Source organism: Pipistrellus kuhlii, unplaced genomic scaffold (assembly GCF_014108245.1).
Source record: "Pipistrellus kuhlii isolate mPipKuh1 unplaced genomic scaffold, mPipKuh1.p scaffold_m20_p_2, whole genome shotgun sequence".
In the NCBI taxonomy this organism is placed as follows: Eukaryota; Metazoa; Chordata; class Mammalia; order Chiroptera; family Vespertilionidae; genus Pipistrellus; species Pipistrellus kuhlii.
In genome coordinates this window covers 101,566,430-101,593,476 of record NW_023425515.1, presented here as the reverse complement: position 1 = coordinate 101,593,476, position 27,047 = coordinate 101,566,430, and the positions used below count along the sequence as shown (strand labels likewise).

Sequence of the window (27,047 nt, the reverse complement as noted above, 5' to 3'; positions counted from 1 at the left end):
TGTATGCAGACAGGGTGTCAGTGCGCATGTGGAGGCTGCACCAGGAGAGCAGGAAGCACGAGGGGCTCTGGGACTGGGGCATCAGCGGCTGCTCTGTGGGGAGAACTCTCCACAGAGGGGCTGATATTTTAGGTGGGACTAAAAGAACAGGAGACTCCTGGGAGAGAAGAGTAAAAGGAAAGAAGGAATGGAATTCCAGACAACAGAACTGTGGGTTCAAAGGCATATAGCAGCAGGGGAAGGAGGCCTATAAGTCAGGTCAATCAGGGAGAAGAGCCTGGATGGGCAAGCCCTGGCTGTGGATGAGGATGGCTCCCGCCCACAGGTCTGCGGACTCCCATAGCCATGTCCTGGAGCCAAAAGGGGGCACTGGGTCCCTCTAGTCCCCTGAGTGCAGATCATGCAAGATGGGGGGACTAGAGGCAGGAGGCCAGCAAGGAGACTCACCAATTCAGGTAAGTGTATCTCACCTGATTCAGGGAGAAGGGTAGTGAACTGAGGGGTGTGTCTCAGTGAAAGGGCTCAGGACACGAAAACTGAAGAGAATGCAGGAGGAGCAGAAGACCCCACCCCCAATGTGCCCTGGGAGATACCGGCTGTTTCACGCTGGCTGCGCGGAGGTGGGACTGCTGGTAGCCGGTCACGGTAGCAGAGATGGCTGTGGTTCCTGACGTTTTGTGAACTGAAATGGCCTGCAAACCTGAGTCCAAGAAGAGAAAAACCCATATCTTTTTTTTCCCATTGCTACCTGTGAAACAGCCCCTCCCTCCTTCTGATTTGCAGTTTTAAATCTCCCAGTCCTTAACTGTAGATGTCTGAGTTTGTTGAAACTTTAAGTATCATAACCGTTGACATAGCAGGGTTCCATGAAGCAGTTTATTTTTTTATTTTTTTAATATATTTTATTGATTTTACACAGAGAGGAATTGAGAGGGATAGAGAGTTAGAAACGTCGATGAGAGAGAAACATCGACCAGCTGCCTCTTGCACACCCCCTACGGGGGATGTGCCCACAACCAATGTACATGCCCTTGACCAGAACTGAACCCGGGACCTTTCAGTCCCCAGGCCGACACTCTTCCTCTGAGCCAAACCAGCTTCAGCCCATGAAGCAATTTAGATGAGCTGGAGAAGATGTTCAACTCCTGGCTATTGGGGCCAGGCTGGCCTGCCGAATAGCCTAGGACTTGGTTGTCACCTGCAACAGGCTCTGATCCCGCTCTCCATCTCTCAAACAAGGTCACAGGTTTAAAGGAGAGCAGTAAACTCACAATATTCCCTAAGTTTCCATCCTAGATAGAAGGGTGTCCCAGATAACGGATCCCAACAGCCGCTAGCACTCCTCAGACACCTCTTGTCTGTAGGGTTTCACTGCTCTCTGTCTTCCTGTCCTGGGCCTGCAGGCTCATCATCCCAGCTCACCATGCAACTTCTGGCCACTCCCGTCATCCCGCGACACCAGCTGCATGGGCAGGTCAAGCTCGATGCTGGCCAGCAATGGCCTCGTGGACTCCCACTGAATGCTCAGAGAGCTGAAGTTGCTGAATTGGCGGCCCTGCTGGTCATAGGCAGCCAAGTCTAGGAGGGGGTTGCGGTGGCTGGAGACTGGAACCTGCAAGAAACCAAGGTCAGGTGCTATGACCATGCCCAGATCACAATGGGCACAGTGTTCAGTGAACACTGAGGACCCATACTGGCACAGCCACTCCTGGTGTTCCAGGAACCCAGCCGGCTGCCTTATGGGCTCATGAGGGTCTTGGTGAGAAACTCGGGACAAGCCACTAACCAGTGCTCACTACTGCCCAGTGATCAAGGTGCCCACAGCCTTGGCCTCTTACTCTAGCTCATGATCCTCAATGAGAGCAAAGGGGCTTTGACAATATCTAAAAGCATTTTTATTATAAACTGCAGGGGGTGCAAATGGTATCTAGTGGGTAGAGGTCAAGGTTACTGCTGTATACCCTATAGTGCACTGGTCAGCCCTGTGAGGAGAAAAAATCTGGTCCAAACCATCAATAATGCTAAAGTTGGGAGATGCTGCCACAAACCCCCCGATCCTAGCCAGGCTGCTGTCCCTCCCCTCCGCCCTCTCCTTTCTAAATCCTTGCCGCTCCCCCCCTTGCCCCATACACCTCTGCTCTCCAGGATGTTTCCCTTAGTAGTTTAACAGGAATGCCAATTCCAGCTCCAAAAAAACTCTTACAAAGCTCCTTTCTCCTAAAGTATCTCAGAGATGTGGGAATTGTCACCTACATATCAAGGGTGTGGAAGCAGAGTTCCTGGGAATAGAAGGAGCAAAGCTACTTAGTGACTGAGTGGTGCACCTACTGGATTCAGTTCCAAACCCTGAATTCTACCATCTATCCTCACCTCTCCTCCCTGAGCAAACCTGCACCTTAGAACTCACTCTGAATTAGACCCCTCCCCCACCCCACATGCTTGTTCATCCCATTACCTTCCTGCCCAAATGGCATGGGGGCAGATGGGATTAGCAGCAAAACAGGCACCCTAAGCAACTAGACTCCTGGGCCCCACAACATGGACTTGTGTCCCACTTTTACCTCTTTCCACCCAGGCAAACTGCTGACTTCCCAGAGCCTTGGTTTCAACAACTATGAAGTGGGAATCAGAAGAAAACCCACCTCCCAGACCTCTTCTGAAAGGGTCCTATGAGATCATTCTAAAGAGTCTGGCTCACTGTAATTAACAGGTAAGCAGGGAGAAAGGATAGTCCTCTATCAGCAACAGGTCCAGAATGGACTAGATTTCTCTGGCCCTTGTGGTTAGGAGTGAGCATGTCATTTACTTTGGCCAGTGACAAGTGACTTGAGACAATTCCAGGAGACAGAGCTTTAATAGCCAGAACATGATCTGCCATGGTCTTTGTCCCCACAGTGCCACCTGGCCATATTCAACTTGGCGAAGCTCACATCTAAGTCTTGGAAGGAAGATCACAATGACACACAGTATGGTACCCAGCACGCCCAGATGCACTGGTAGTGTGAGCAAGAGTATGCCTGTGCTGTGAAGCCAGTGGGACTTGGGGCTGCTTGTCATTACAGCCTTGCCTCATCTGCCCTGACTATTGCAGCCCCCAAACTCCCTATCACACATGGCTGCTCCCCAGTTTCTAGCTCTTTTCCCCCCAGAGAACACTGAACCAAAGCATGTTGCAAATTGTAAATGTAAGTCAGCACAATCATCTGAGGATGCAAAGGGTTTTATAAGTATGTTGGACACAAATTGGGAGCCATGACTATGGGCAGGGACAAGGGGCATGTGCTGGATGCCCTATTTCTTCCTCCAGATGCAAACCTGGGTGAAACACTACTATTCCTTCCATTCTGCTACTCTCCCAGAAAAAGATGTTAATACTGTAAGTCAAGCATGCTTGCAAGTTTACTGGATTCTTCCCATGGCCATTATAATCCCTAACTTACAGATGAGGAAGCTGAGGCTCAGAGAGATCAGTAACTTGTCCAAGTTCACACAAGGTTAGGGGTGGAACTGCTCTTCTGATCTGAAAGCCCATGGGCCTCCTCTGACAGTGTGCAGCTTCTCTCTGGCTCGAGAGTCAGGCTGAAATGTCTACTCAGTCTCCTAGAGTGCAGCTGCAGTGATCAGAACTTGGATGACCTGCACGAAGTACCAGCATCAGGACAGAGTGAGGGTCCATTATCATTCCAACCAGTCAGCTCTGTTCTAGTGTCTGGCCTTGCCAATAATTTTCACTGCAAATGTGTCTTGGGTAGCCTTTGGCTTTAGAGAAATATAAAATTAAATTGATACTGTACTCAGAATGTATGGCAGGGATACAGTTTTCTCAAGGTTCCCTAGTGACACCATAAATCACAGGGTCCCTTGCCTAATCAGCTCTCAGCACCAGAACCCCAACACTGATGACTACATGGCAATTCCATGTTCAAGGTCCAATGCTTCCTGCTGAGTGAGGTCTATAACACATACAAGCTAATCCAGCACCCTTCAGTCAAGAAAGACAACCCTGGGCTAATCCAGAGGTCACACATTTTGTACAGCCTGCTCCCTGGACGGGGAGCCAGCATTTAAGGACAGGAAAGCTGCACATAATCTGATTGGTTTTTGTTTTGAAAATGAGGTTTAGCCAGCCTGGGGTTGAATGGGCTGGAGCTAAGCAAGCAGGCTATCCTGTGAGGTCCTGCTCCTGAGCTTGGCACCATCCACTGTGCCCCTTTCCTCAGTAGTGTCTCCAATAGGATTCTTGAGGTGTCTACACAGCCAGAGCCATGGGCAGAAGGCCACTGGGTCACAAGCAGTGAGTTCTTTGCCATGCTCATGCACCTGCCACATTTACTGAGCTCCTGCCATGAGGCAGGCTCACCTAGAGGCTCACGGAAGAAACCACATATTGTACAGCGTGCTCAGTGGTGTTCAGTGCTGGCTGAGGGAAGAGACCTGGATATGGAATGTGGAGAGTGAAACTTCAGATAAGGTCTGAAGGCAGAGGAAGCCCCCACTGAGGAGGTAATGTGTGAATGAAGAACTAAAGGAAGCAAAAGAGGAAAGCACGGGGCTGGGGAGGGGAAAGAAATCAAATCAGAGGGCATGGCAAGTTTGAGAGCCACACAGGATCATTGCTCACAGGTGACAGGCTTCCAGCAGGAATGGAGTGGGCAGCAGCGAGAGACGTGGCCCTTCCTTAGTGAGTGGGATGCCATTGGCAAGATTGAAGTGGAGAACAAGTCAAAAGCCTAACAGGTACCAGTCTGAACCCCTTTCTCCAGCAATGACTCTGGGAGGCCAGTCACCCCCAATCACTCAGAGAAGGCCAGCCACATGTGGGGCAGGGCTGGGCCCTAACTATCGGCCTGTGGATGCTAATGCTGTCCAGCTCCAAGCCTCACAGAGTGGACCCAGTAGGCCATGTTTCCCAAAGAGTCAGACTTATTGCAATTTTAGTTTTTCATCAAGGTATAATTTGCTAAATGCATAAGTGATTTAAAATGTAAAACTTTCAGGACATTCATTCTCAATAGTCCCCAAAGTCTGGGAAATAAAAATGTTTCAGTTTGGAAAATATGGTGTTCAGCTCCATGCCACAAACACTCAGGCCTGAGCTAGGAGTGCACTGGCTTCTCAGGGCTCTGAGCTGCTCTCCTCACTTGTCAAGAGGGCACAAAGGAGGGACAGTGCTCGCCCAGTGCCCCCTAACTCTGAGGCGGAGCACACAGAATCCTCACTTTTAACGATGCCTCAGGACACCAACATTATGAGATCAGCATCAGAGCTGGAGGAGCTCACCCGCCAGGTGTCTCAGAGCTGAGTGACTAGTAAAGCCTAAGAGAAGACAGAAGCCCACCCACTGATGCCAGAGCAGTAGAAGAAAAAGTTGAACTAAATGTGTAGAGTCATGTGCTAGATGGTGGAATTATTCTCAAATCCCAGACACTGCAGTCTGGTGCCTTCCCTGGAACTTTGACCAAATACAAAGCAGCTCTGTTCTCTATCCAGCAAGGAGTTAACTCCCAAATTTTGAAGGCTGCCAGAGTGGAAGAGGCTGCTGATACAAACTGTTTCAGAAAGGTTCCCATAGACTCAAATACGAGAGGCACCGAGTGTTCTCTGGAGAACTGCGGAGAACGGAGAGGGTTCCCCGATGCCACCGAAGCAGAGGGCAGCTAGACCGGGACTGGGCTTGGAGAAGAGAAGCAGCTCCAGGGGCCACTGGGGAGGCACTGAGCTTGGAGTCGGGCAGATCTATGCTCTGCCTTTGGGACTTTGCCCATCTCTGAGTTTTGTGGACAAACCTGTGAAGGGGATGCAAGGACCCTGGTGTCACAGACAATCCTGGTGACAGGCAATGAGGCACAGAGGTGAAAGTTCCTAGCACAGATGACTTGTCTGATTATCATGTGAGCACAGGGCCACAGAGAACCTGGTTTGACTTCAAGGCCTTTGTACTGTGTTCTATCTGTCTAGAGTACCCTTATCTCAGCTCTTTTCAGCCAAGGGTCTGAGTGGGATGTGCCTTCTGCTTCCAGGCCTTTCCTGGCTCCATCTGAAGGGGCCTCCACCAGTAGCTGTCTCACACTCGACTTTACTTCCTCCACAATACTTCCCATCCTCTCACCCATCCTGTCACCTCTGTGGGGAAGGTGCCTCACCTGCCCTGACTGCCCTGTATCCAAGACCTGGAACTGTGCCTGGCACAGAGGAGGTGCTCAGCAAACAAATGTTAAGGAATGAATGAAAACAAGCCTAGAGCTCACCTCTGAGGAGGGCTGGGGCCAGTTGCGGGTTCACACACCTGAACCTGCACAACAGGACTTCCAAGCTCTCTGTTTGGTCATCCAGCCCTTGAGTGCCTCAGAGGTAGAGGGTTGGTTGGCTGCAACCCCAAAGGAACTTTGGGTTTCATCTCACCTCCCTCCTGCTCTTCCCTCTGCCCACGTTTGCAGCACAGTCCCTGGAGAACACTGCAGTGGGGCCCTGTCATCGGCAGACCTTCATTCTGACCACGCACACTGCCCGCTGACAACAAGCCATGCCTTATCATCCTCGAGTCACAGGGAAAAAAAGATTTTACAAACTGCCAAGCACTGTGCAGAGAGAAGCAGCTGCTCCAGGTGCCAGAGGCTCCACCTTCACCGGTACTGCCACTAGCAGCTGGGCCTGCTGAGTCTCATCACCTGTCTAGGTCTTGCGATCCCTCAAAGGTAACATTCAGACAAAAGTGCCAACCATGCAGGGCAAGCTGAGTGTAGAGACAGATGCTGTGCACTGAACCGCTATAATCCCCAAGCAGTGCCCACTCACCACCTGCTTGTTCTGCTGCAGCAGCGGACAGGACAAGCCCAGCTGGGGGCTGGTGTAGACAGGCGTCAAGGTGACCCTGGAAGGTGGGGCGCACACAAACTTCACCACAGCAGGCTCCAGCGCAGGGAAGGGGTTGGTGATGCTGGGCTTGTTCCCCACTGAGAGGGCAATGACCTGGCAGGGCACAAGAAGCAGTCAGATATTCCCAAATTTGAGGCTCAGCTCCACTGTGCACCTCACCTTGCCACCCAGCTCCATGGGACTCTGTGCTTTTCTGCAGAATGGGAATGAAATGACATCTACATCATTGGAGTTTACAAAGTCCAGTGACAGGCAAGGGAGATCGGAGCCCCTGTGCCCTCTACAGACATCAGCCAGAACCATTGCCCAGGAAAGAGGTGGATCGGTGGCAACATGTGGCTTCCCGGCATCCTATGAAAACCCCAGGTTGCATGAACAAATTCCTAAGTCTGGGTTTTAAATGAAGACTCCATACTGACTTGAAAACATTCATCACAACGAGATGTAGGTGTAAAAGAATGTGTGCTAATGGACTGAGACCTGCGGAGGGACCAGAAAAGAGAGAGTCCCTGATCCCCTAATGACACATACACACTGTAGGAAGGCATGGTCTGGTCCAAAGCCTCTCACCCTTCGTGACCTTTGGGCAGGACAAAGGGCAGTTTCCATGTTGACCTGCAGAGTTTCTGCATACAGCCTGACACCCCAAGGATGTGATACACAGACCAATAGAGTGGGCAAGCTGCCCTCGATCCACGTGATCCCCACCGCAGGGGTTCTAGTGACAGACACATTTTGTTCAGTCTACCCAGTCTCCTAATTTCTTGGTTTTCAACATTTAAAAAAAAAATGAAAATTGCCTGACCAGTGCGGCTCAGTGGTTGAGCTTCGATCCATGAACCAGGAGGTCATGGTTCGATTCCAGATCAGGGTGCATGACTGGCTTATGGGCTCAGTCCCCAGTGGGAGGTGTACAGGAGGCATGTGATCAATGATTCTCTCTCATCATTGATGTTTCTATCTCTCCCTTTCCCTTCTTCTCTCTGAAATCAATAAAAACATACTAAAATATATAATAATAATAAATAAAATTTAGGAGATTTCACAGAAAAAAATACTGGGATTTCAAGATTATCATGAAATATCAAAAAATCTCCCAAATGTGGCCCTGCAACTTCACTCTTTATAAAATCTGCCTGCCCCTCGAGGCATCTGACTGTGCCCCTGATCTTAGCTCAGCCCTGATTTGATAGTGGGGAGTGTTGAAGCCCAGTAAGAGAAGAGGTCAGCAGGTTGTTGAAAGGGAGCCAGGATTAACTAGCTCTATCAAAGGCGGCATGTATGGGAAGAGGGTCCCAACAGCATTCCCTGCTAGATCTGCTTGCATTCACTTTGTCATTCTACCTCACTGATCCTCATCTGTCTGTAAGATGGGAATAGCAGCAGCAGCTATCTCTCAGGTATAGCAATAGAGCCTTCTACTCTGTATGTGAGATAGGTATAGCAGCAGAGCTGGGTAAAGAACTGGCTGAACAGTTTGATCAAAACCATCTTGATTAAATAAAATGATGCTGTGAATACAGCAGGGTCCTCCCCACAGGGCAAAATGATCTGGGGGCAGCTATTCTCTCACCTGTTCGCCCAAGTCCTGACAGGTTACGAGGATCCAATGTTGCTGGTAATTACGGGAGGCAGGGGGCCCAAGAAGAGCCAGACTGACGCTGTGAGTGTCCTCGGAGGTGACATTACGGAAGAACTTGGATGGCTCCAGGACCCAGGGCCTGGGACCTCCTTCAAACAGCATCTCCTGTGAGGAGCCGAGGGTCACCAAGGCAACAGAGGAGGGGTTCACAGCCTGTGGCAGCAAAAAGAAGAGTTAGTGCCTTCCTCTGAGAGGCACATGTAGACTGACCTGCCCTGCAGAGGCCACACAACCCCGCTCCTGGTGCTCATCGGCAACACTCCCAGTGCTGTTGGTGCAAAAGTGCTCTGAGGAGAATTCTGTCCTCCTCTTTGATACTGCTGGGGTGAAGGGAGCATAAATTGATCTGTTTCTTTTATAAAACAATCCGTTAAAGGCTTTGAAAATATTCACTGTCCTTGACACAGGAACTTCCCATATAACCTAAGGATAGTCTAGGAAGGAGGGAAGTGAGCTCATGCAGAGAGGCTCAACAGCCATTTCCTACCACAGATGCCCAGCACGGGGCTGTGTGAGTGCTTGGTGCGTCCACATGGTGTACAATCCCGGCCAGGACTGCAGGAGTGCCTAGTGCATCGTGATGGGGCCTGTGTGGGTCCCTAAGGCAGAGCTGAGTATAGAACTGACTGAACAGTTTGATCACAGCCATCATGTTTTAAAAGGCATGAAACAATTCTAAACAGAAACATACCAGATGACCAGGGAAAACACAGACTGGTGTCACTGAGGGCATAATTCAGAGTGGTTTATCTCCTTACTGTTTCTCCACTGCATTTCCTGCACTACCTGCAACATCTCCACAAGCTTTGGGGAACAAGCCTTTCTGCCATTTTATTCCCAGCACTAGACCAGTGCCTGGCACAGAGTAGGTGCTCAATTATTTGTTAAGTGAAATAGTGAATATTAAGTCCTTAAAGTACCCAATCTACAAAGAATAAATTAATTTTTTACAAGAAGCTCTCATCTGCTCTCCCAGCCTAGGGTGACTGTGTGCTGTGGGCCCCAGAGGTTTCTGCATGGACAGTGGCAGTGCTGAGAGTCTAAGGAAAGGATGTCATTCCCATCTCATAGCAGGTTTGCTCCACATGAGGACACCTCCTTCTACAGACATAGCTGGGGTGTGAGGAAGCAAGGAGTCCTGAGGGCCCTGCAGCCCTGCTCTTCTGCCCCCCTGCTTGGGCTGCTGAGTACCTGCTCCAGGGGATCCACAGGGTTAGCACCTAGTCCTGACTTGAGAGTCTGCTTCCCTGCTAGTCACTGCAGTCTGCCTTCCGATAGCTTCCAGGTATCCCTTCCTAAAACACAGACCATGTCCTCTCTGCATTAAATGGTCCCATAGTGCCGGCTGCCCTGGAAAGAAAGGCTGAGCTAGCATTTTACCCTAGGATTCAGGCTCTCCCAGCCTGGCCCTCATGTATCTCTCTCTAGACACACTTTCAGACTAGTTTGTCCTCAGGCTATCTTCAGCCCCCTGCCCACTCCTTCCTCTAAAAAGCTCTCACTTCCTCCCTCACCAGGTGAACCTCAACCTGCCAGGTAGATGATTTATTCTTTGGTTCCTGCTTTGAGTGTTGCTCAATCATATTGGGAGCAAAGGGTTTGTTTGGGTATCGATCTCCTGATCAGGCTGTGGGCTTATTAAGAGTAGGGAAATGGGGAGAAACCAAAATGGCAGCATAGGTAAACACCTGAACTTGCTGCCTCGCACAACCACTTCAAAACTACAACTAAAAGACAAAACGGACATTATTCATAACCACAGGAAGGCTGCCTAAGTGGAAATTCTACAACTAGAAGGGAAGAGAAAAGCACACGGAGACTCAGAGGAGCTGTGGAAGTATAGTGCAGAGGTATGGAGGTGCACATGGAGAGGGCTGGCAACTGAGTACGCGGCTGGCGTTTTTAAAAAATATATATTTTATTGATTTTTTAAAGAGAGGAAGAGAGAGTGATAGAGAGTTAGAAACATCGATGAGAGAGAATCATCGATCAGCTGCCTCTTGCACACCCCCTATGGGGATGTGCCCACAACCAAAGTACATGCCCTTGACAAGAATTGAACCTGGGACTTTTCAGTCCGCAGACTGATGCTCTATCCATTGAGCCAAACTGGTTTCGGCGCGACTGGCTTTTTCAATACACAGGGAGACGCAAGCTCCTGATTGCTCTGAACTCCAATTCCGGGCGAGAATCTGAGGATCCGGACTCATACAGGAAGACTGGACTGTCTGGCAGTGGGCAGAACGTGAGGAAGGCTTTCTCTCAGAGGTGCTTGCAGCGATTACCAAGAGACACTGAGACCCGGAGGCCTCTTAAGGCAGGGCTGATGGGCAGCCATTGCTGTTTGCTCCACACTGAGATTCCACCGCATCCAAACTGTGCACAGAGGCCTGGTCCTCGGAAATCTAAACTTACCTAACAAGCTGCAGCTGAGTCAGAGAGACTCAGAACATCCAAAAGAAGGCCCAAGGCCCCAAAGTAGCTTGCATTGCTTCACAGGGCCTCATGTGAGCACTTACAAAACCCAAACAAAAAAGAAGAATCTGCATATCTCTCTGTTGCTCCTGCTGGATGGCCTCAGGCAGAGGCTAAATTAGCACCTCCTTGGAGATTAAAGAGCCAGTGTACCCAGAGGTCAGAGGAGGACCATCCAGATTACAACTCCTCAGATCCATAAGGGACAGACTCAGTGAGCACCAAAGTCCCACTAAAGCAAATCTTGTCTCATAAGGGTGTCTCCAGCACAGAAGTTCTCCCATCTTAGGCACAGCTGACTCTCACAGCCAATTGGCCTAGAGGTCAATTCCTCCCAGTGATAAGAACAAACATCAAGGCTTAACTACAACAAGACTGTGCACACAGCCCACAAAGGGGTGCACCAAGAGTGTCCACCTCAGGTAACTGTGGAAGCTGAACCACTGGACCCTATAGGACACCTAGCATACAAAGCCACTCTATCAACACAGGAAAGCAGCCAAAATGTGGAGACAAAGAAACAGGTTATAAATGACAGAAATGGAGGAAAGCAAATGACTGGATATAGAGTTCAAAACCACAATAAGGTTTTTCAAGAATTTTCTAGAAAAGCCTGATAAATTTAGCAAGACCCTCAAGGATATGAAAAAGGACCTACTAGAAATTAAACATACACTGACTGAAATAAAAAATATTATACAGACACCTAACAGCAGACTAGAGGAATGCAAGAATCCAGTCAAAGATTTGAAATACAAAGAAGCAAAAAATACTCAACCAGAAAAGCAAAAAGCAAAAAAAATCCAAAAATATGAAGATAGTGTACGGAGCTTCTGGGACAACTTCAAGTGTTCCAACATCTAAATTATGGGGGTGCCAGAAGAGAGAGAGAGCAAGATACTGAAAACGTATTTGAAGAATTAATGTCAGAAAAAATTCCCCACCTGGTGAAAGAAATAGACTTAAGTGTAGGAAGCACAGAGAACCCCAAACAAAAGGAATCCAAAGAGGACCACACCAAGACACATCATAATTAAAATGCCAAGAGCAAAAGACAAAGAGAGAATCTTAAAAGCAGCAAGGGAAAAACAGTTAGTTACCCACAGGGAGCACCCATATGACTGTCAGCCGATTTCTCAACAGAAACTATGCAGGCCAGATAGGAGTGGCAAGAAATATTATATTCAAAGTGATAATAGCAAGAACATACAACCAAGATTACTCTATCCAGCAAAGCTATCATTCAGAATTGAAGATTAGATAAAGAGCTTCACAGACAAGAAAAATCTAAAGGAGTTCACCACCACTAACCCAGTATTATATGAAATGCTGAAAGGTATTCTTTAAGAAGAGGAAGAAGAAAAGGGTAAAGATAAAAATTATGAAGAACAAATACATACCGTATTTTTTGGACCATAAGACACTCCGGACCATAAGACGCATCAGTTTTTAGAGAAGGGAAATGAAGAAAAAAAGATTCTGAAACAAATAGTGTCCTAAAATATTTTATGTGCATTTAAAACCCAACATCACAGTCATAAACACATGTAATCAACCCTGTAAAGTAAACAGCAGCATTTAGAACCATTTTAGAGCCGGGCAAGCACACAGAGACCACACAGAGCCGGGCAAGTAAAAAAACTTTTTTTTTAAAGTATATGTGTAGGCTATATTTGGACCATAAGACGCAGGGACTTTCTCCCCCGACTTTTGGGGGGGAAAAAGTGCGTCTTATGGTCCGAAAAATACGGTATCTATTTTTTGACACCATGTGTGTTTTTCATGGGTATCTTGCTGATAGCATTACAAATTTCTAGATGTAATTTACTTTTAGGATATTTTTCCTTACATGATATTCTTCTACTTTCCCCCTTTTTTATTTAAATATTAGGAGGCTTTTGAAAATTTTATAATGTAGTCTCGATACCTTTTCTTTTAAATTTTAACTTTTCGCACTATGACTGCTTTAGGTTCATTTCCTGTTGTGAAATTTTATCCTGAGATGAACTACCAATAAAAAATTTAGATAACACTTTAGGAACAGCTTTCTGTCCAGTGCAGTTAGTTTTTCTAGGATATTTGCTTATTTCAATTAGCCAATTTAAATTAGCCTTGAAAACTTGTCTACTATTTTACTGTCAAATTTATTACTCTAAAACCATCTTATTTTACTGTGTAAATATTAGGGGAAAGAATTATTTGGCTTCTTGAATAGGCCCTGAGCATTCCTGGTGGTAGACTGGATTTAGATATCAAAAACCCACTTTCTCACACCATTTTTATAAGACAACTCAAACAAGTTTTTACCAGCAAGACAACCATGAAAAACACACAGGGTGTCAAAACAAGCCAGAGGAAAATCATTTGGGCAAAAAATAAAAAAGGATCCCAAGTCAAATTTATAGAAAATATTCCTTTATTAACGTTTGGTCGAGAATATGTTTGTATGTTTTCAGAAAACAACTCCGAGACTATGTGGATTCTGGCAACAGAGAGGAATTGACAGGACTACTCCAACCATGAAGACAGAAGAAAAGCAGTCCAGAGATGGAAGTTGCTGATGACACCTTATCATACTAGCAGTCAGCAGCTGTGTATCACTCACTGCAGGTTGCCCGGGACCAAACCAGAGAAGGTTGGACCTGCATTACCACCATTTGCCCACCATCCAGAACTGAAATATCATTGCTGACATGTACACATAAAAAACTGTTTGACATTGAAATTGGGTCTCAAAAGAACTGGTGGCCCAGAAAGAAACTCACTACAGACTGATTCATATGCCTTTCAGCATAACGCACACATGTCAAACACAAGGCCCGTGGGACAAATCCGGCCCGCCAGGCCTTGCAATGTGGCCCGCACCACACTGTCATCACTGCACTCCGCTGCGTTCCATCACAATGACGCGTGGTGACATAGGAGGCTTGTGATCTCGCCGGCTGCCGTACTTGCTATCTATTACGCATGCGCATAGATAACAAGTCACGCGAGATTCAGGAGGCGTGACCTATAGTCCGGCATCCGATGTGGTTGTGCGGGTGGCAGAGCAGAGGAGAGAGTGAGTGTGCGGGCATAAAAAATACACAGCAGAAGCTGCCAGTTCCTGGCATAAAGTGCAGGCATAAAAATCGCAACAGAATCTGCTATCTGTACCCAGCCAGGCATTTATTGACTGACTTTTTTTTTCTCCACTCCATCTGCCAAATCAAGCTATGCCTGTGCAGTTTTCAACTTTTTCCTTCTAACACAGATTTCCAATAAACTACATCTTTTACTGCCAATATTGATCCCAAAATGTCCAGGAAAAGAAAAGTTGACGGTGAAGGCAGACAATTTAATGACAAATGGGAAAATGAAAACATGTTTGTGCTTAGAGAGGGCAAACCAGTGTGTATATTGTGTTATGAGACAGTGTCGGTGATGAAAGAGTACAATATACGTCGTCATTTTGACACCAAACATAATGTTAAGTATGGCAAATATACTTTGGAAGAAAAGCATAAAATTGTTAAAGAACTAAAAGGCAAACTACAATCACAACAGCAAATGTTTACAAAGGCTACAGCGAAAAATGATGCTGCAGTGAAAGCAAGCTTTATAGTGGCTGAAGAAATTGCCTGTACTTCAAGGTGTTTTTCAGAGGGTGCCTTTTTGGAGCAATGCATGCTAAAAGTGTGTGAGCAAGTATGCCCAGACCAGATACAGAGTTTTCAAAATGTCAGTTTGTCAAGAAACACCATTGCAGATAGAGTTCAAGAACTCTCAGGAAATCTATCATCACAGCTGGCTGAACAGGCATGCAGTTATCTCGCTTTTTCACTTGCTATTGATGAAAGCACAGACAACACTGGTACAGCGCAGCTGTCCATCTTTATACGTGCTACGAAGACCGACCTCTCTGTCACTGAGGAACTTTTGGATGTAGCTGCCATGCATGGGACGACGACTGGTAGAGATATATTTGAGGCTGTGGAGAAATCTATAAATAATTTTAAATTACCCTGGGAAAAGTTGGTGGGGCTAACTACCGATGGCGCACCTTCAATGTGCGGAGAAAAGAAAGGCTTGGTTGGACTAATGAAGGAAAGAATGCAAAAAAGTCACTGCCACACACCCTTGATTACTTATCATTGCATTATCCACCAAGAGGCTATGTGTGGAAAAGTTCTGGACATGAATGACATAATGACCACAGTCATTAAAACTATTAACTTTATACGGGCACGTGGCCTGAATCATTGCCAGTTCCAGCAGTTTTTACAGGAGGTGGGTGCAGAGCATGGAGACGTGCCATACCACACAGAAGTAAGATGGCTGAGCAAGAGCGCAGTCCTCAAAAGATTTTTTGAGCTCAGAGAACAAATTGCTCTTTTCATGGAAAGTAAAGGAAAGCCCTTGCCTGAACTGTCGGATCCCGCCTGGCTATGTGATTTTGCTATGATGTGTGACATATGCGAGCATCTCGCCCAACTGAATCTGAAGCTGCAGGGACGCAAACAAGTCATCACGAAGATGTCTGACATGATCACAGCATTCCAGAGTAAACTTCAACTACGGAAGTCCCAACTGGAACAGGACAATCTTGCCCACTTTCCTGTTTGTTTGAGTATCTCAACCACTATTTCTGGTACTTTTCCTTGCAGTCGGCTGGCTACCAAAGTTAGCCGTTTACTAAGTGAATTTGAGCGGCGCTTCTCTGACTTTAGAACACAGCACTCAGGCTTTGACATCTTTGCCAATCCTTTTACAGTTGATGTCAACAATGTGCCCCATCACCTTCAGATGGAGATAATCGAGCTTCAGTCTGACAGTGGCCTGAAATCAAGGTTTCAGGATGTTGAAATTGAGGACTTCTACCCTCTACTGCCCCCTGACTCAATGCCAGAGCTCCGACTTCATGCTGCCCGTATTCTCTCCATGTTCGGGAGCCCCTATCTTTGTGAACAGATGTTTTCAATAATGAATCTGAACAAAAACAAGCACAGATCACGCATTACCGATGACAACTTCCATGCTGTTTTGCGGGTTGCTACAGCCCAAGAAATAAAACCGAACATTGACTCATTGATCCGGGGAAAACGGTGTCAGACATCTAGCCAGAAAACAAAACAATGAGCATTTTAGGCACATTCCAATATTACTGTTTTGCTTGATACCAATATTACTGTTTTGCTTGATAGCATGTGAGTTGGTTAACAGCACTGTTAAGGAAAAGATTGTTCCACTCATTTTAAATTCACATTTCTGGTTAACATTGTCAGTTTATGACTGTTCAGTAAACCATTCGGCCCGCGATTTAGGCTGGATTTTAGATTTTGGCCCCTTCTCTGATTGAGTTCGACACCCCTAGCATAACGATTATTAACATAGTTTCTGTTGAGAAATCGGCTGACAGTCATATGGGCAAGCACACAGAGCTGGGCAAGTAAAAAAACTTTTTTTTTAAAGTATATGTGTAGGCTATATTTGGACCATAAGACGCAGGGACTTTCCCCCCCCACTTCTGGGGGGGAAAAAGTGCGTCTTATGGTCCGAAAAATACGGTATCTATTTTTTGACACCATGTGTGTTTTTCATGGGTATCTTGCTGATAGCATTACAAATTTCTAGATGTAATTTACTTTTAGGGTATTTTTCCTTACATGATATTCTTCTACTTTCCCCCTTTTTTTATTTAAATATTAGGAGGCTTTTGAAAATTTTTTATTCTTATAAGTATATTTTTTATTTTTTATTCTTATAAGTATATTTCCAGTAGGACATGATCTCACTCATCTAGAGGAAATGGTCAACAACATAGACTGAAGAACACGAACAGACCCAGAGATAAGGAGCCATGGGTCAGACTGTTGGACCTCAAAGGGAGGGTGGGGATAAAAGGGAGAGATCAACCAAAGGTCTTATGTGCATATATATGAGCCTAACCAGTGGTCAAGGACAATAGGGGCATGAGTGGGGGGGTGGGGGGATTGGAATAGGGGGTTGAGGACAAATATGTGATACCTTCATCAATAAAGAAATTAAAAATAAATAAATAAATGAATAAATAAAAACCAAATATATATCTAACAACAAGTGAATCTAAAAATCAAGTGAATAAAAAAATCTGATGAACAGAATAATCTGGTGAAAATAATAGAATCAGGGGCATAGAAAGGGAGTAGACTGACAATCCTCGGTGGGGAAAGGGGTGTGGGGGCTGTGGGTAAAGACTGGACAAAAATCATACACCTATGGATGAGGACAGTGGGGGGTAGAGGGGGTAAGCGATGAGGGGGATGGGAACTGGATGAAGGGGAGCTATCGGGGGAATAAAGAGGAGCAACTGTAATAATCTGAACAATAAAAATTTAATTATAAAAAGAGGAGGGAAATGTGTGTCTTTGTCCTTCTGTATTCACAACATGATCTCAACCACATGAGAAATAAAATATCATATAGGAAAAATTAAAATATTAAGAAAAAACAAGCACGTACAACCACACTGTGATATTTTTCAGCCATCTGATTAATACAAGTCCAAAAGTTTGATGCTCTAGCATGCTCACTGCTGGTGGGTAGATAACAGTGTACTCGTTTCTAAAATCCATACATTTTGGCCCAACACACATGCCTCCCACTGCAGTGTGCCAGCCTCTACCCTGCCCCATGTCTGTAGTGTCTGCCAACCATGCAGAGCCTGATTTCTCTCAGCTCTGTCCATGTCCTCACTCCTGGGCTATATCCAGATCTGCCAAAAGCCTGCAGTCCTTGCAGGTACAGGATAATAACCACTCAGCTGTCCCCAACAGTCCTGGACCCAGAGCAGTGGCCCACCCAGATGCCACCTATGGTGGAAACGAACACCCACCTGAGTGGCAGCTTTAATATGCACACACCTTAGTGGCTAAGGCGATGATCTGCTGAGGCCTATGGTGCAGGATCGACTAGGTTGGCTTTTTACAGTATACACTTAACAAAGAAAGGGAATCACTTTTCAATGAGAATTCTCTCCTTTTGAATTATTTTGGCAATATGAGCACTTTTCTGGGTTTATCAGCCAACAACTCACCATGCATCCTCTCCCTGCACATGTGCACAAGTCTGCTCTAACATCACCTCCTCAGAGAGGCCTTCCCTAACCCCATCCAAAGCATGACCTCCCAACACTTGTTACTTCCTTCCCTTATCACTACCTACCATCACTTTCTGTTTATTTGTCTACCTGCTTCTCTGTCCCCACAATGAGAAGGACTCTGCACTTACTCAGTCTCTCATGCTGTAAAATGAGCATGAGAAGAACTAGTGCCTTGCAGGGTTATTGTAGATTCAAGGAAGTGGGAATGAACACATCCCAGCAGAAGCTCAGTTATCACTATCATTAGTATGAACTGTCATCCCATTTTACAGATGGAAAACATAAATTCCAGCAAAGAAATTTTCCAAAGTTTACCCAGCTATTCTGGCTTCAGATGCCCTGCTCTTGCTCATGTCTCAATGCCACAGTCAGTAAAACTTTGCTGTGGGTAAAGCAGGCTACTGCAGACCTCACCAAAGGAAGTTTTCATGACCAACCCAAAGGGAAAGGTTGTGCAAAGGAACCAGATGCCCTGTAACTGACAACCAGAGAACTAGGAATTATCACTTTCACATGGAATTCCATTCTCATTCAACATAAAAGTGTCACAGAAATCTATACCAGGGAGATAGGTCAATAACCAACACCACTAATGAGGGACACTCAGAAATCATACAGGCCCCTCAGTACACATTAAAGTGCAGATATTAAAACAGGCAAAGCCAAGGATGAGAGTGCCCATGTTGTTAGGACAAGGTATCCACCCTGGGCCTCAATTTCTTGTTTTGCAAAACAAGAAGATGGGTCTGGCCATCAAGAGGCCCTTAGTGCTAACAATATATGTTTCTAGGAGATAGAACAGATAAACCACACTTGGTGTAGTATCAAGAGGCAAAAGGCCAGGGACAAAGCAGTGGGAAATTCAGGCCCCAGGCACCTGGCTGGTCCAGGGTGATGCATTCAATCTATGCTGACTGACAGAAGGAAGAAGCAGTTAGGCTCTCTAGACCCAGCACTTGGGGGCTTCACAAGAGCGATGTGCAGGTGGGACAGACCCTCTACGCACAATATCATGTCATTTGTAAATAGTGACAGTTTTATTTCTTCTTTTTCAATTTGGATGCCTTTTATTTCTTCTTCTCTTGGCTAGCACTTCCAGTACTATGTCAAACAGGAGTGGGGAAAGTTGGCATCCCTGTCTTGTTCCTGTTCTTAGGGGAAATGGTTTGTTTTTGACCACTAGGAATGATGCTGGATATAGGTTTGTCTTATGTTCTTTGTCATGTTGAGATATGCTCCCTCTATTCCCACAATGCTGAGTTTTTATAAAAAATGGGTGTTGTATTTTGCCCAATGCTTTTTCTGTGTCTATTGATATAATCATGAGATTTTTGTCTTTCAATTTGTTTATGTGATTTATCACGTTTATTGATTTGCAAATATTGTACCAGCCTTGCATCCCTGGAATAAATCTTACTTGGTCATGGTGTATGATCTTTTTAATATATTGTTAGATGCAATTTGCTAAGATTTTGTTGAAGATTTTGGCATCTATGTTCATCAGGAATATTGGCCTTTAATTCTCTTTCTTTGTAGTATCCTTATCTGGTTTGGGAATTATGATAACGCTGGCCTTATAAAAAGAGTTTGGAAGTGTTTCTTCCTTTTGGATTTTCTGAAATAATTTGAGTAGTATAGGTGGTTCTTTTTCGAATGTTTGGTAAAACTCCCCTGTGAAGCTCTCTGGACCTGAGCTTTTGTTTGCTGGGAGTTTGTTTTGTTTTTGTTGTTGTTTTTTGTTTTTGTGTGTGTGTGTTTAAATATATTTGATTGATATTTTTACAGAGAGGAAGGGAGAGGAATGGAGAGATAGAAACATCGATAAGACAGAAACATCCATCAGCTGCCTCCTGCACACCTTCCACTGGGGATGTGCCCACAACCAAGGTGCATACCCTTGACCAGAATCAAACCTGGGACCCTTCAGTCCACAGGCCGATGCTCTATCCACTGAACCAAACCGGTTAGGGCTGCCAGGAGTGTTTTGATTACTGCTTCTATTTCATCAGTTGTTACAGGCTTATTAGGGTTTTCTGATTCCTCCTGATTCAGTTTTGGGGGATACATTTTTCTAGAAATTTGCCCAGGTATTGGCATATAGTTGTTCATAGTATTTTCTTACAATCATTTTTATTTTTGTGGTGTCAGTGGTTACTTCTCCATTTTTGTTTCTGATTTTATTTATTTGGGTTCTTGCTCTTTGTTTCTTAATAAGTCTGGCTAACGGTTTATCAATTTTGTTTATCCTTTCAAAGAACCAGCTCTTGGTTTCACTGACTATATATATAGTTCTTTTTCTAGTACTTTAAGTTGTAGGATTAAATAGTCTATTGCTGATTTTTCTTTTATTTTTTATTTTTTAGGTATGCCTGTAGTACTATGAATTTCCCTCACAGGATTTCTTTAGCTCTGTCCCAGAGATGGGTTGTTCTGTGTTCATTTTTATTTGTTTCCAGGAAGAGCTAATATGCTGAGTGGGACAATGTAATGGGTAATGACCAGGTTATTAGCATATTAGCTGGACCATTGCTCTAGAGATGGGGCAGAAGCAGAGAGGCACCCAGAGACGGCGGGACCATCCTGTTCTGGGAAAGGCTTGAGTGAGAGCCCATAGCACACACACCCCCGCCCCCCCAGTCCTTCACCATCTGCTGCTCACATTCTGAGTGCCCCATGGCCCACCTACCAGGGGAAAGAGCACAATTCAGCAGGCGGAAGGCTTCCATGCTCTCCTCCAGCACTGAGCCGCCCATGTTGATCTGGAGATGGGGTAGAAGAAGGGAGGTGCCCAGAAAAGGCAGGACCAACCCGAGGCAACTGGAGGGACTGAGGTGGGGGCTTGAAGCAGCCAGAGAAGGCCAGAGGGTTTGGGGCTAGGCCAGGTGTGCTGGAGTTCTGCGTTGACAGGTTTGGGTGTCAAGGCAGGGATGCAGGTGGGTCGGTGACACCGCATGACTTACAGTACTGGGCTCCTAGTTGTTTAATAACATGCTATTTAGCCTCCTTGTTTGAATGTTTTGTGTGTTTTTACTGTAGTTGATTTCTAATTTAATTCCACTGTGATCTGAGAAGATGCTTGATATGATTTTAATCTTCTTAAACTTGTAGAGACTTGTTTTGTGTCCTAACATGTGGTCTATCTTTGTGAATGATCTATGTGGACTTGAAAAGAATGTTTATTCTGCAGCTTTGGAGTGAAATGTTTGATAAATGTCAATTAAATCCATCTGATCCTGTATGTCCTTTAGAGTCACTGCTTCCTTGTTAAGTTTTTGTCTGGAAAAATCTATCCAGTGAAGTCAGAGGGTGTTAAAGTGCCCTGCTATAACTGTATTGTTGTCGATCTCTCTGTTAAAGTCCTCTAGGATTTTTTAAAAATATATTTAGGTGCTTCTGTATTGGGTGCATATATGTTTAATAGGGTTATATCATTCCCTTTAGTATTATGTAGTAACTTTTGTTCTTTTGTGATGTCCTTCATTTTAAAGTCTATTTTGTTGGATATGAGTATCGCTACTCCAGCTTTTTTTTTTTTTTTTTTCCCATTTGCGTGAAAAACAATTTTTCCCATCCCTTTCTCATCCTGTGTCTTTTGTTTTGAGGTGGGTCTCTTATACACAGCACATGGTTGGGTCATGTTTCTTGTATTCATTTGATTAGAGCATTTAATCCATTTATATTTAGGCTTTTTATTGACAGGTACTTATTTATTGCCATTTTATTTCTGTTTGGCTAGGTTTTTCTGCTTCTTCTCATTTCAGCAATACCTTTCACATTTATTGTAAGGCTGGTTTGGTGTTATGCACTTCTTTAACCTTTCCTGTCTGGGACACTCTTTGTTTGACCATCTATTTTGAATGATAGCCTTGCTGGATATAGTAATCTTGGTCTCAGATCTTGCTTTCCATTACCTTGAGTACTTCATGCCATTCCCTTCTGGCCTGTAGAGTTTCTGTTGAGAAATCAGGTGTCAGCCTTATAGGAGCTTCTTTGTAGGTAACAGTTTTCTTTTCTTTTGCTGCCTTTAAGATTCACGCTTTGTCTTTAATTCTTGGCATTTTAATTATGATGTGTTTGGGCATGGGCCTATTTGGGTTCTTCTTGTTTTGGGTTCTCTGTGCCTTCTGAACTTGTGTGATTTTTTCCTTAACCAGGTTTTGGAAGTTTTCTGCCATTATTTCTTCAAACATGTTCTCTATTCCTTTCTCTCTTTTTGCCTCTTCTGGCACACCTGCTATTCTAATATTGTTACAGTTCACGTTGTCCAACAGCTCCTTTAAACTATGCTCCTATTTTTTTATTGTTTTTTTCTTTTTGGTTCTCTGATTGAGTGATATTTTCAACTCAGTCTTCTAATTTACTGATTCAATCTTCAGCTTCCCTAATCTGCTGTGTATTTCTTCCAATGCATTTCTTCCAATGCATATTTGTGTTATGTCATTCTTTATCTCACACTGTTCTTTTTCATAGTTACTGTATCTTTTTTCCATGCTGTTGAACATCTTTAGCATCATTACTCTAAACTCTGTTTAAGATAAAATTCTTATCTTAAAATTCTTATAAAATTCTTACCTGATTCATTTATCTCTTCTTCTGGAGAATTCTCTCGTTCTTTCATTTGGGGGTTGCTTTTTTGTTTCCTTATTTTGGATGTCTCTTTAGGTTTGTTACTCTGTATTAGGTATATCCTCTATGCCTCTCTCTCAATCTCTAGTGCACAATAGTGTTAAAGGCTGTTTCTGACTAGTTAGATCAGGCAAAAACTCAAAGCCTCCAGAAACTGCCTTTGCCTACAGACTGATAGGATTCAAATTTGAATTGCCCCCTAGGCAATTGTCCTCAGGTGTGGTGAGAGGTTTTTTTTCAACAGGGTGTGGCAGTTGCTTCCACCTGAGGCTAATTGTTATTTTTAATCTCTTAAGTAGCCTCAGGACAAGGTGTTTTCCAAAAGGGTGTGTCAACTGTCTCCCCCAGGCAAGGTAAATGTCTGTATGGGAAAGATGTCCTCTGCTGAGTGCGAAAATGACTCAGCCCAGGAAACTTGGTGTGCCGGCCTTCTTAGCTCTATTCCCCCAGTCTCCAGTCCTGGCTTCTGCTTTCACAGCCTCAATCCACTTCACCCTCCCTCTGCTGGTGCACAAGGTGGGTGGCTCCACAGGGAATTTTGTGTGTTGGCCCTTTAAGAGGGTGCCTGAATTTTCAGCTGTCACTTCCTGGCAAATAGCACTCTGCTGCTTTTCACAGCCAGATGTTATGTGGGTACCCTTCTCAGTTCTGGTGCTCTCTGCTGGGGGGCCCAGCTTGGGGATTAGATCCCAGAATTCTCAGTGGCAATCCCCCACACAGCTGAGATATCTCTCTGGGACTTTGGTTGCTATCTGTGGGTGCCCAGCCAGCCCTTTTGTGCTTCTGCTCCTCCTACCAGTCTCTATGGGGTCTCCACTTTTGGTCCTCAGGTATCAGGGGTCTCTCCTACAAGTTTTTCATTGATTATTCCAGAAGTTTTTCTGTATTTTAGTTGTAATTCCAGTTTGTTCCTGGGAGCATGTCCATGCAGTATCTGCTTACTCTGCCATTTTTAATCTCTTGAGACAGACCCTCTAAATTCCTTCAGCAGACAAAGGCTAAAGAGTGACTGGGATGTTAACTGCAGAGGGAATCAGGTCACTGCCAAGCCCTACTATGATCCTAGCAGAGAGAGAAGATACCATGTAATTTGGAGGGGGAGGGCAAGCAGTGCAAACAAGATCTGAAGTGGATCATTCTTCTGCGGATCAAATAGAGAGAGTCCTTACACTGTGCTTCCAGGGCATGCACATTCCCCTACCCTACCAATAGTGCTGGTCATGTGAGACCTTCACCAACTGCCTACTGCAAGATAAGAACATCCATCTCCTAACCGAATTTCAAAAACCTCCTGTTCTGATTTACCAGTCTCTAATCTCACTCCAAGATATACCACACTACTTCTGGTTCCCCCAACTAGCCACATTTCCTGCCTCCCTGTCCTCCTTCTATTTCTGTGTTCATCAGTGACCTCCTAAGGACTCTTCATTTTCTCTACTATGTTCGCTGCAATGATCTGAGTGTCTATCTTCCCCATACACTGGCAGCCTCCCCAGCACAGACTGTGAGATTTATCCCTAGAGCTCTGTCTCCCCAGCCTGGGTCTGTACGTGCCACCTGCCCAGCAACTGTCTGCAAAGAAAAATGATGGATGTACCAGCACAAGCTGTAGCAATGAATGCTGCCTTCCCAGTTTCCATACTCCTCTATTCCTTAGAGAAAGAATCCCAATTTTGTTAGGGTAGTAAATATCCCAGCTAAAATATGTCCCTAGGTGTGACCAACAGATTAAGTCTTGGTCAGTGAAACACAGGTGGAAACTGCTGCTTTAAACTTCTGACAAGGCTCTTACAGGAAATGAACTCAGCTGAGAGGGAGCTCTTCCCCTTTTGGCTACGTGGAATGCAGACAGGATGGATGGAGCTTTAACAGACAACTTTAGACCATGAAGCAACCTTGAAAATGAAAGCCACATACTAGGATGATGAAGTAGAGACAGAAACCTGGGTCCCTGATGACTCTGGAGCTGCCACATTAGCTCTGTCTAAGAGCTCAGTGTGAACAATAAATAAATTCTCTGTTGGTTAGGCCAGTGGTTGGCAAACTCATTAGTCAACAGAGCCAAATATCAACAGTACAATGATTGAAATTCCTTTTGAGAGCCACATTTTTTAAACTTAAACTATATAGGTAGGTTCACTGTTATTAACTTAATTATGTACTCCTAAGCTGGCCTTTGATAAAAACTCAAGGGGCCAAAGAGGCGCGCGTGGCTTGCGAGCCACAGTTTGCTGACCACTGAGTTAGGCCACTGTTATTTGAGTTTTGTTACCTGATCTTAACTGATATGAAGGCATAAGAGAGTTAAAAGGAGAAGAGTCCCATATTCTTCTATTATTTGTCTAGTCAGGAAGCTGCCTTGATTGGGGACATGCCTACCTTACCTCTACTTTAATCCTATGTTGGGATAGTGAGCTCAGTTATGGGCCCCCGATGTTCTAGCTAAATACCCCAGTAATCAGACCATCCAGTCATCTGGAGAAGCACTCATGAGGGCCATACAGAAACTCATAGGAGGGTCCTGGCAGAACACCCCGCCCAGTGGCAGGCTATGGCAAGCTATAGAGGGCTGTCGTGGGCTGTGGGCAGCTGTGGAGAGCTATGGCTGGCTGCAGGGGGCTGTGGGCAGCTATGGTGGTCTGTGGCAGGCTGTGACGGCTATGGCTGTGGCAGGCTGTGGTGGGCTGTGGCGGGATGTGGGTGGCTATGGCAAGCTGTGGCAGGGCTTCCTTAAGAATGACCACTGCCATCTTAGGAATTTCCATTCTCTTCAGCTCTGCTTAAAGCCCTTTCACCTCATCCAGTGCCCTCATCAGGGAGGGGAGTTTGACCTCCTAATTTTAAATTGCCAGCTTCCCTTGCCCCATGCTTTTTATAATTTCACACTTTTTCCATGGCATACATATATCAAATACATTACTTATTTGGTTTATTACTGTCTTTCTCTACCTCTGCCTCTGCTAGAATGTGAATTCATGAGGACAGGGGTTCTGTGTGTTATCTACAATATTGTATTGTTTAGGTTACCAGCATGGACCTGCACAGAGTAAGTATTCATATATTTGTTAAATAAATGGGTGGCTAGAGTAGAGGAGCAGGGCTGGGCCCTTTCTCCCTAGTAAAACATCTATAAGGATCTGCTATTTTAGGTCTGGGAGTTCAGAGACCTTGAGTTCAGTCCTGGATGGTTAACTCTGAACACATTTTCCCTACTTGTTCATTTTAAATAAAACAACCCTTCTCAAATAATAAAAACAGAACCACTCCTCTTCTGGATATCAATGAAGGCGAAGGAAACAAAACACTATCTTGAAAAGATTTTGGCACCCCCATGTTCACTGCAGCATTATTTACAATAGTCAAGACATAAACCTTAAGTGTCCACTGATGAATGAATAGATAAAGAAAATATGTTACATATATAAATGGAATATTATTCAGCCATAAAAACGAAATTCTGCCATTTGCAACAACATGCATAGACTATGAGGTCATTATTCTGTGAAATAAGACAGAAAAGACATATAGTATATGATCGCACTTATATGTGGAATAAAAAACTCATTGATACAGAATACACATTGATAATTACAAGGGTGAGGGAGAGTTTGGGGGAGGAATACATAAAGGTAGTCTAAACAAACTTCCAGTATAAAATAAATTAGTTCTAGGGATATAATATACAGCATGGTGATAATAGTTAACAATACTGTATTGTATATTTTATTTTTTAATCCTTACCCGAGGATATTTTTTTCTCATTGATTTTTAGATAGAGGGTAAGGGAGGAGAAGAGAGAGAGAGACAGAACAATTGGTTGCCTCCCGTACATGCCCTGACTGGGGCTTGGGATTGAATCTACAATTGAGGTACATGCCCTTGACCAAGACCTGCCACAACCCTTAGTTCCTGGGCTGACACTCTAACCACTGAGCAAAGCCAGCCAGGGCTGTATTACATGCTTTTTAAGTTGCTAATGAAGTAGAGCTTAAAAGTTCTCATCATAAGAAAAAAATATTTAACTATAGGGGGTGATGGATCACAACTAGACTTAGGGGGGTAACCATTTCCTAATATATACAAATATTGAATCATTATGTTGTACATACATAATGCAATGTTATAGGTCAATTATACACTGTTATAGGTCAATTATACCTCAATTTAAGAAAAAGCTGTCTGAGTTATATCAGGCACTATTTCTAGGGCCTGAGTTGAACAATTCTGATGTAACTGAGCTTACTTTAATGAGTAAGAGTCAGAAACCCAGGTGACCAGAGCTGTCCCAGAGTTTGATGGTGTCAGGGA

The 27,047-nt window shown here is 44.8% G+C and overlaps 1 protein-coding gene across 2 annotated transcripts in view; it reads right to left on the bottom strand.

Moving 5' to 3' along the window:
• NUP210 (nucleoporin 210) overlaps positions 1 to 27,047 on the bottom strand; it is a 138,594-nt gene that overhangs the window by 47,492 nt on the left and 64,055 nt on the right. For both annotated transcript variants that reach the window (XM_036445567.2, XM_036445568.2), the window contains exons 15-18: positions 8,450 to 8,671; positions 6,796 to 6,969; positions 1,423 to 1,612; positions 594 to 700 (exon numbers count right to left, since the gene is read on the bottom strand). In XM_036445567.2, the coding sequence (XP_036301460.1) occupies positions 594 to 700; positions 1,423 to 1,612; positions 6,796 to 6,969; positions 8,450 to 8,671 (693 nt within the window). The remainder of the gene's footprint in view (positions 1 to 593; positions 701 to 1,422; positions 1,613 to 6,795; positions 6,970 to 8,449; positions 8,672 to 27,047) is intronic.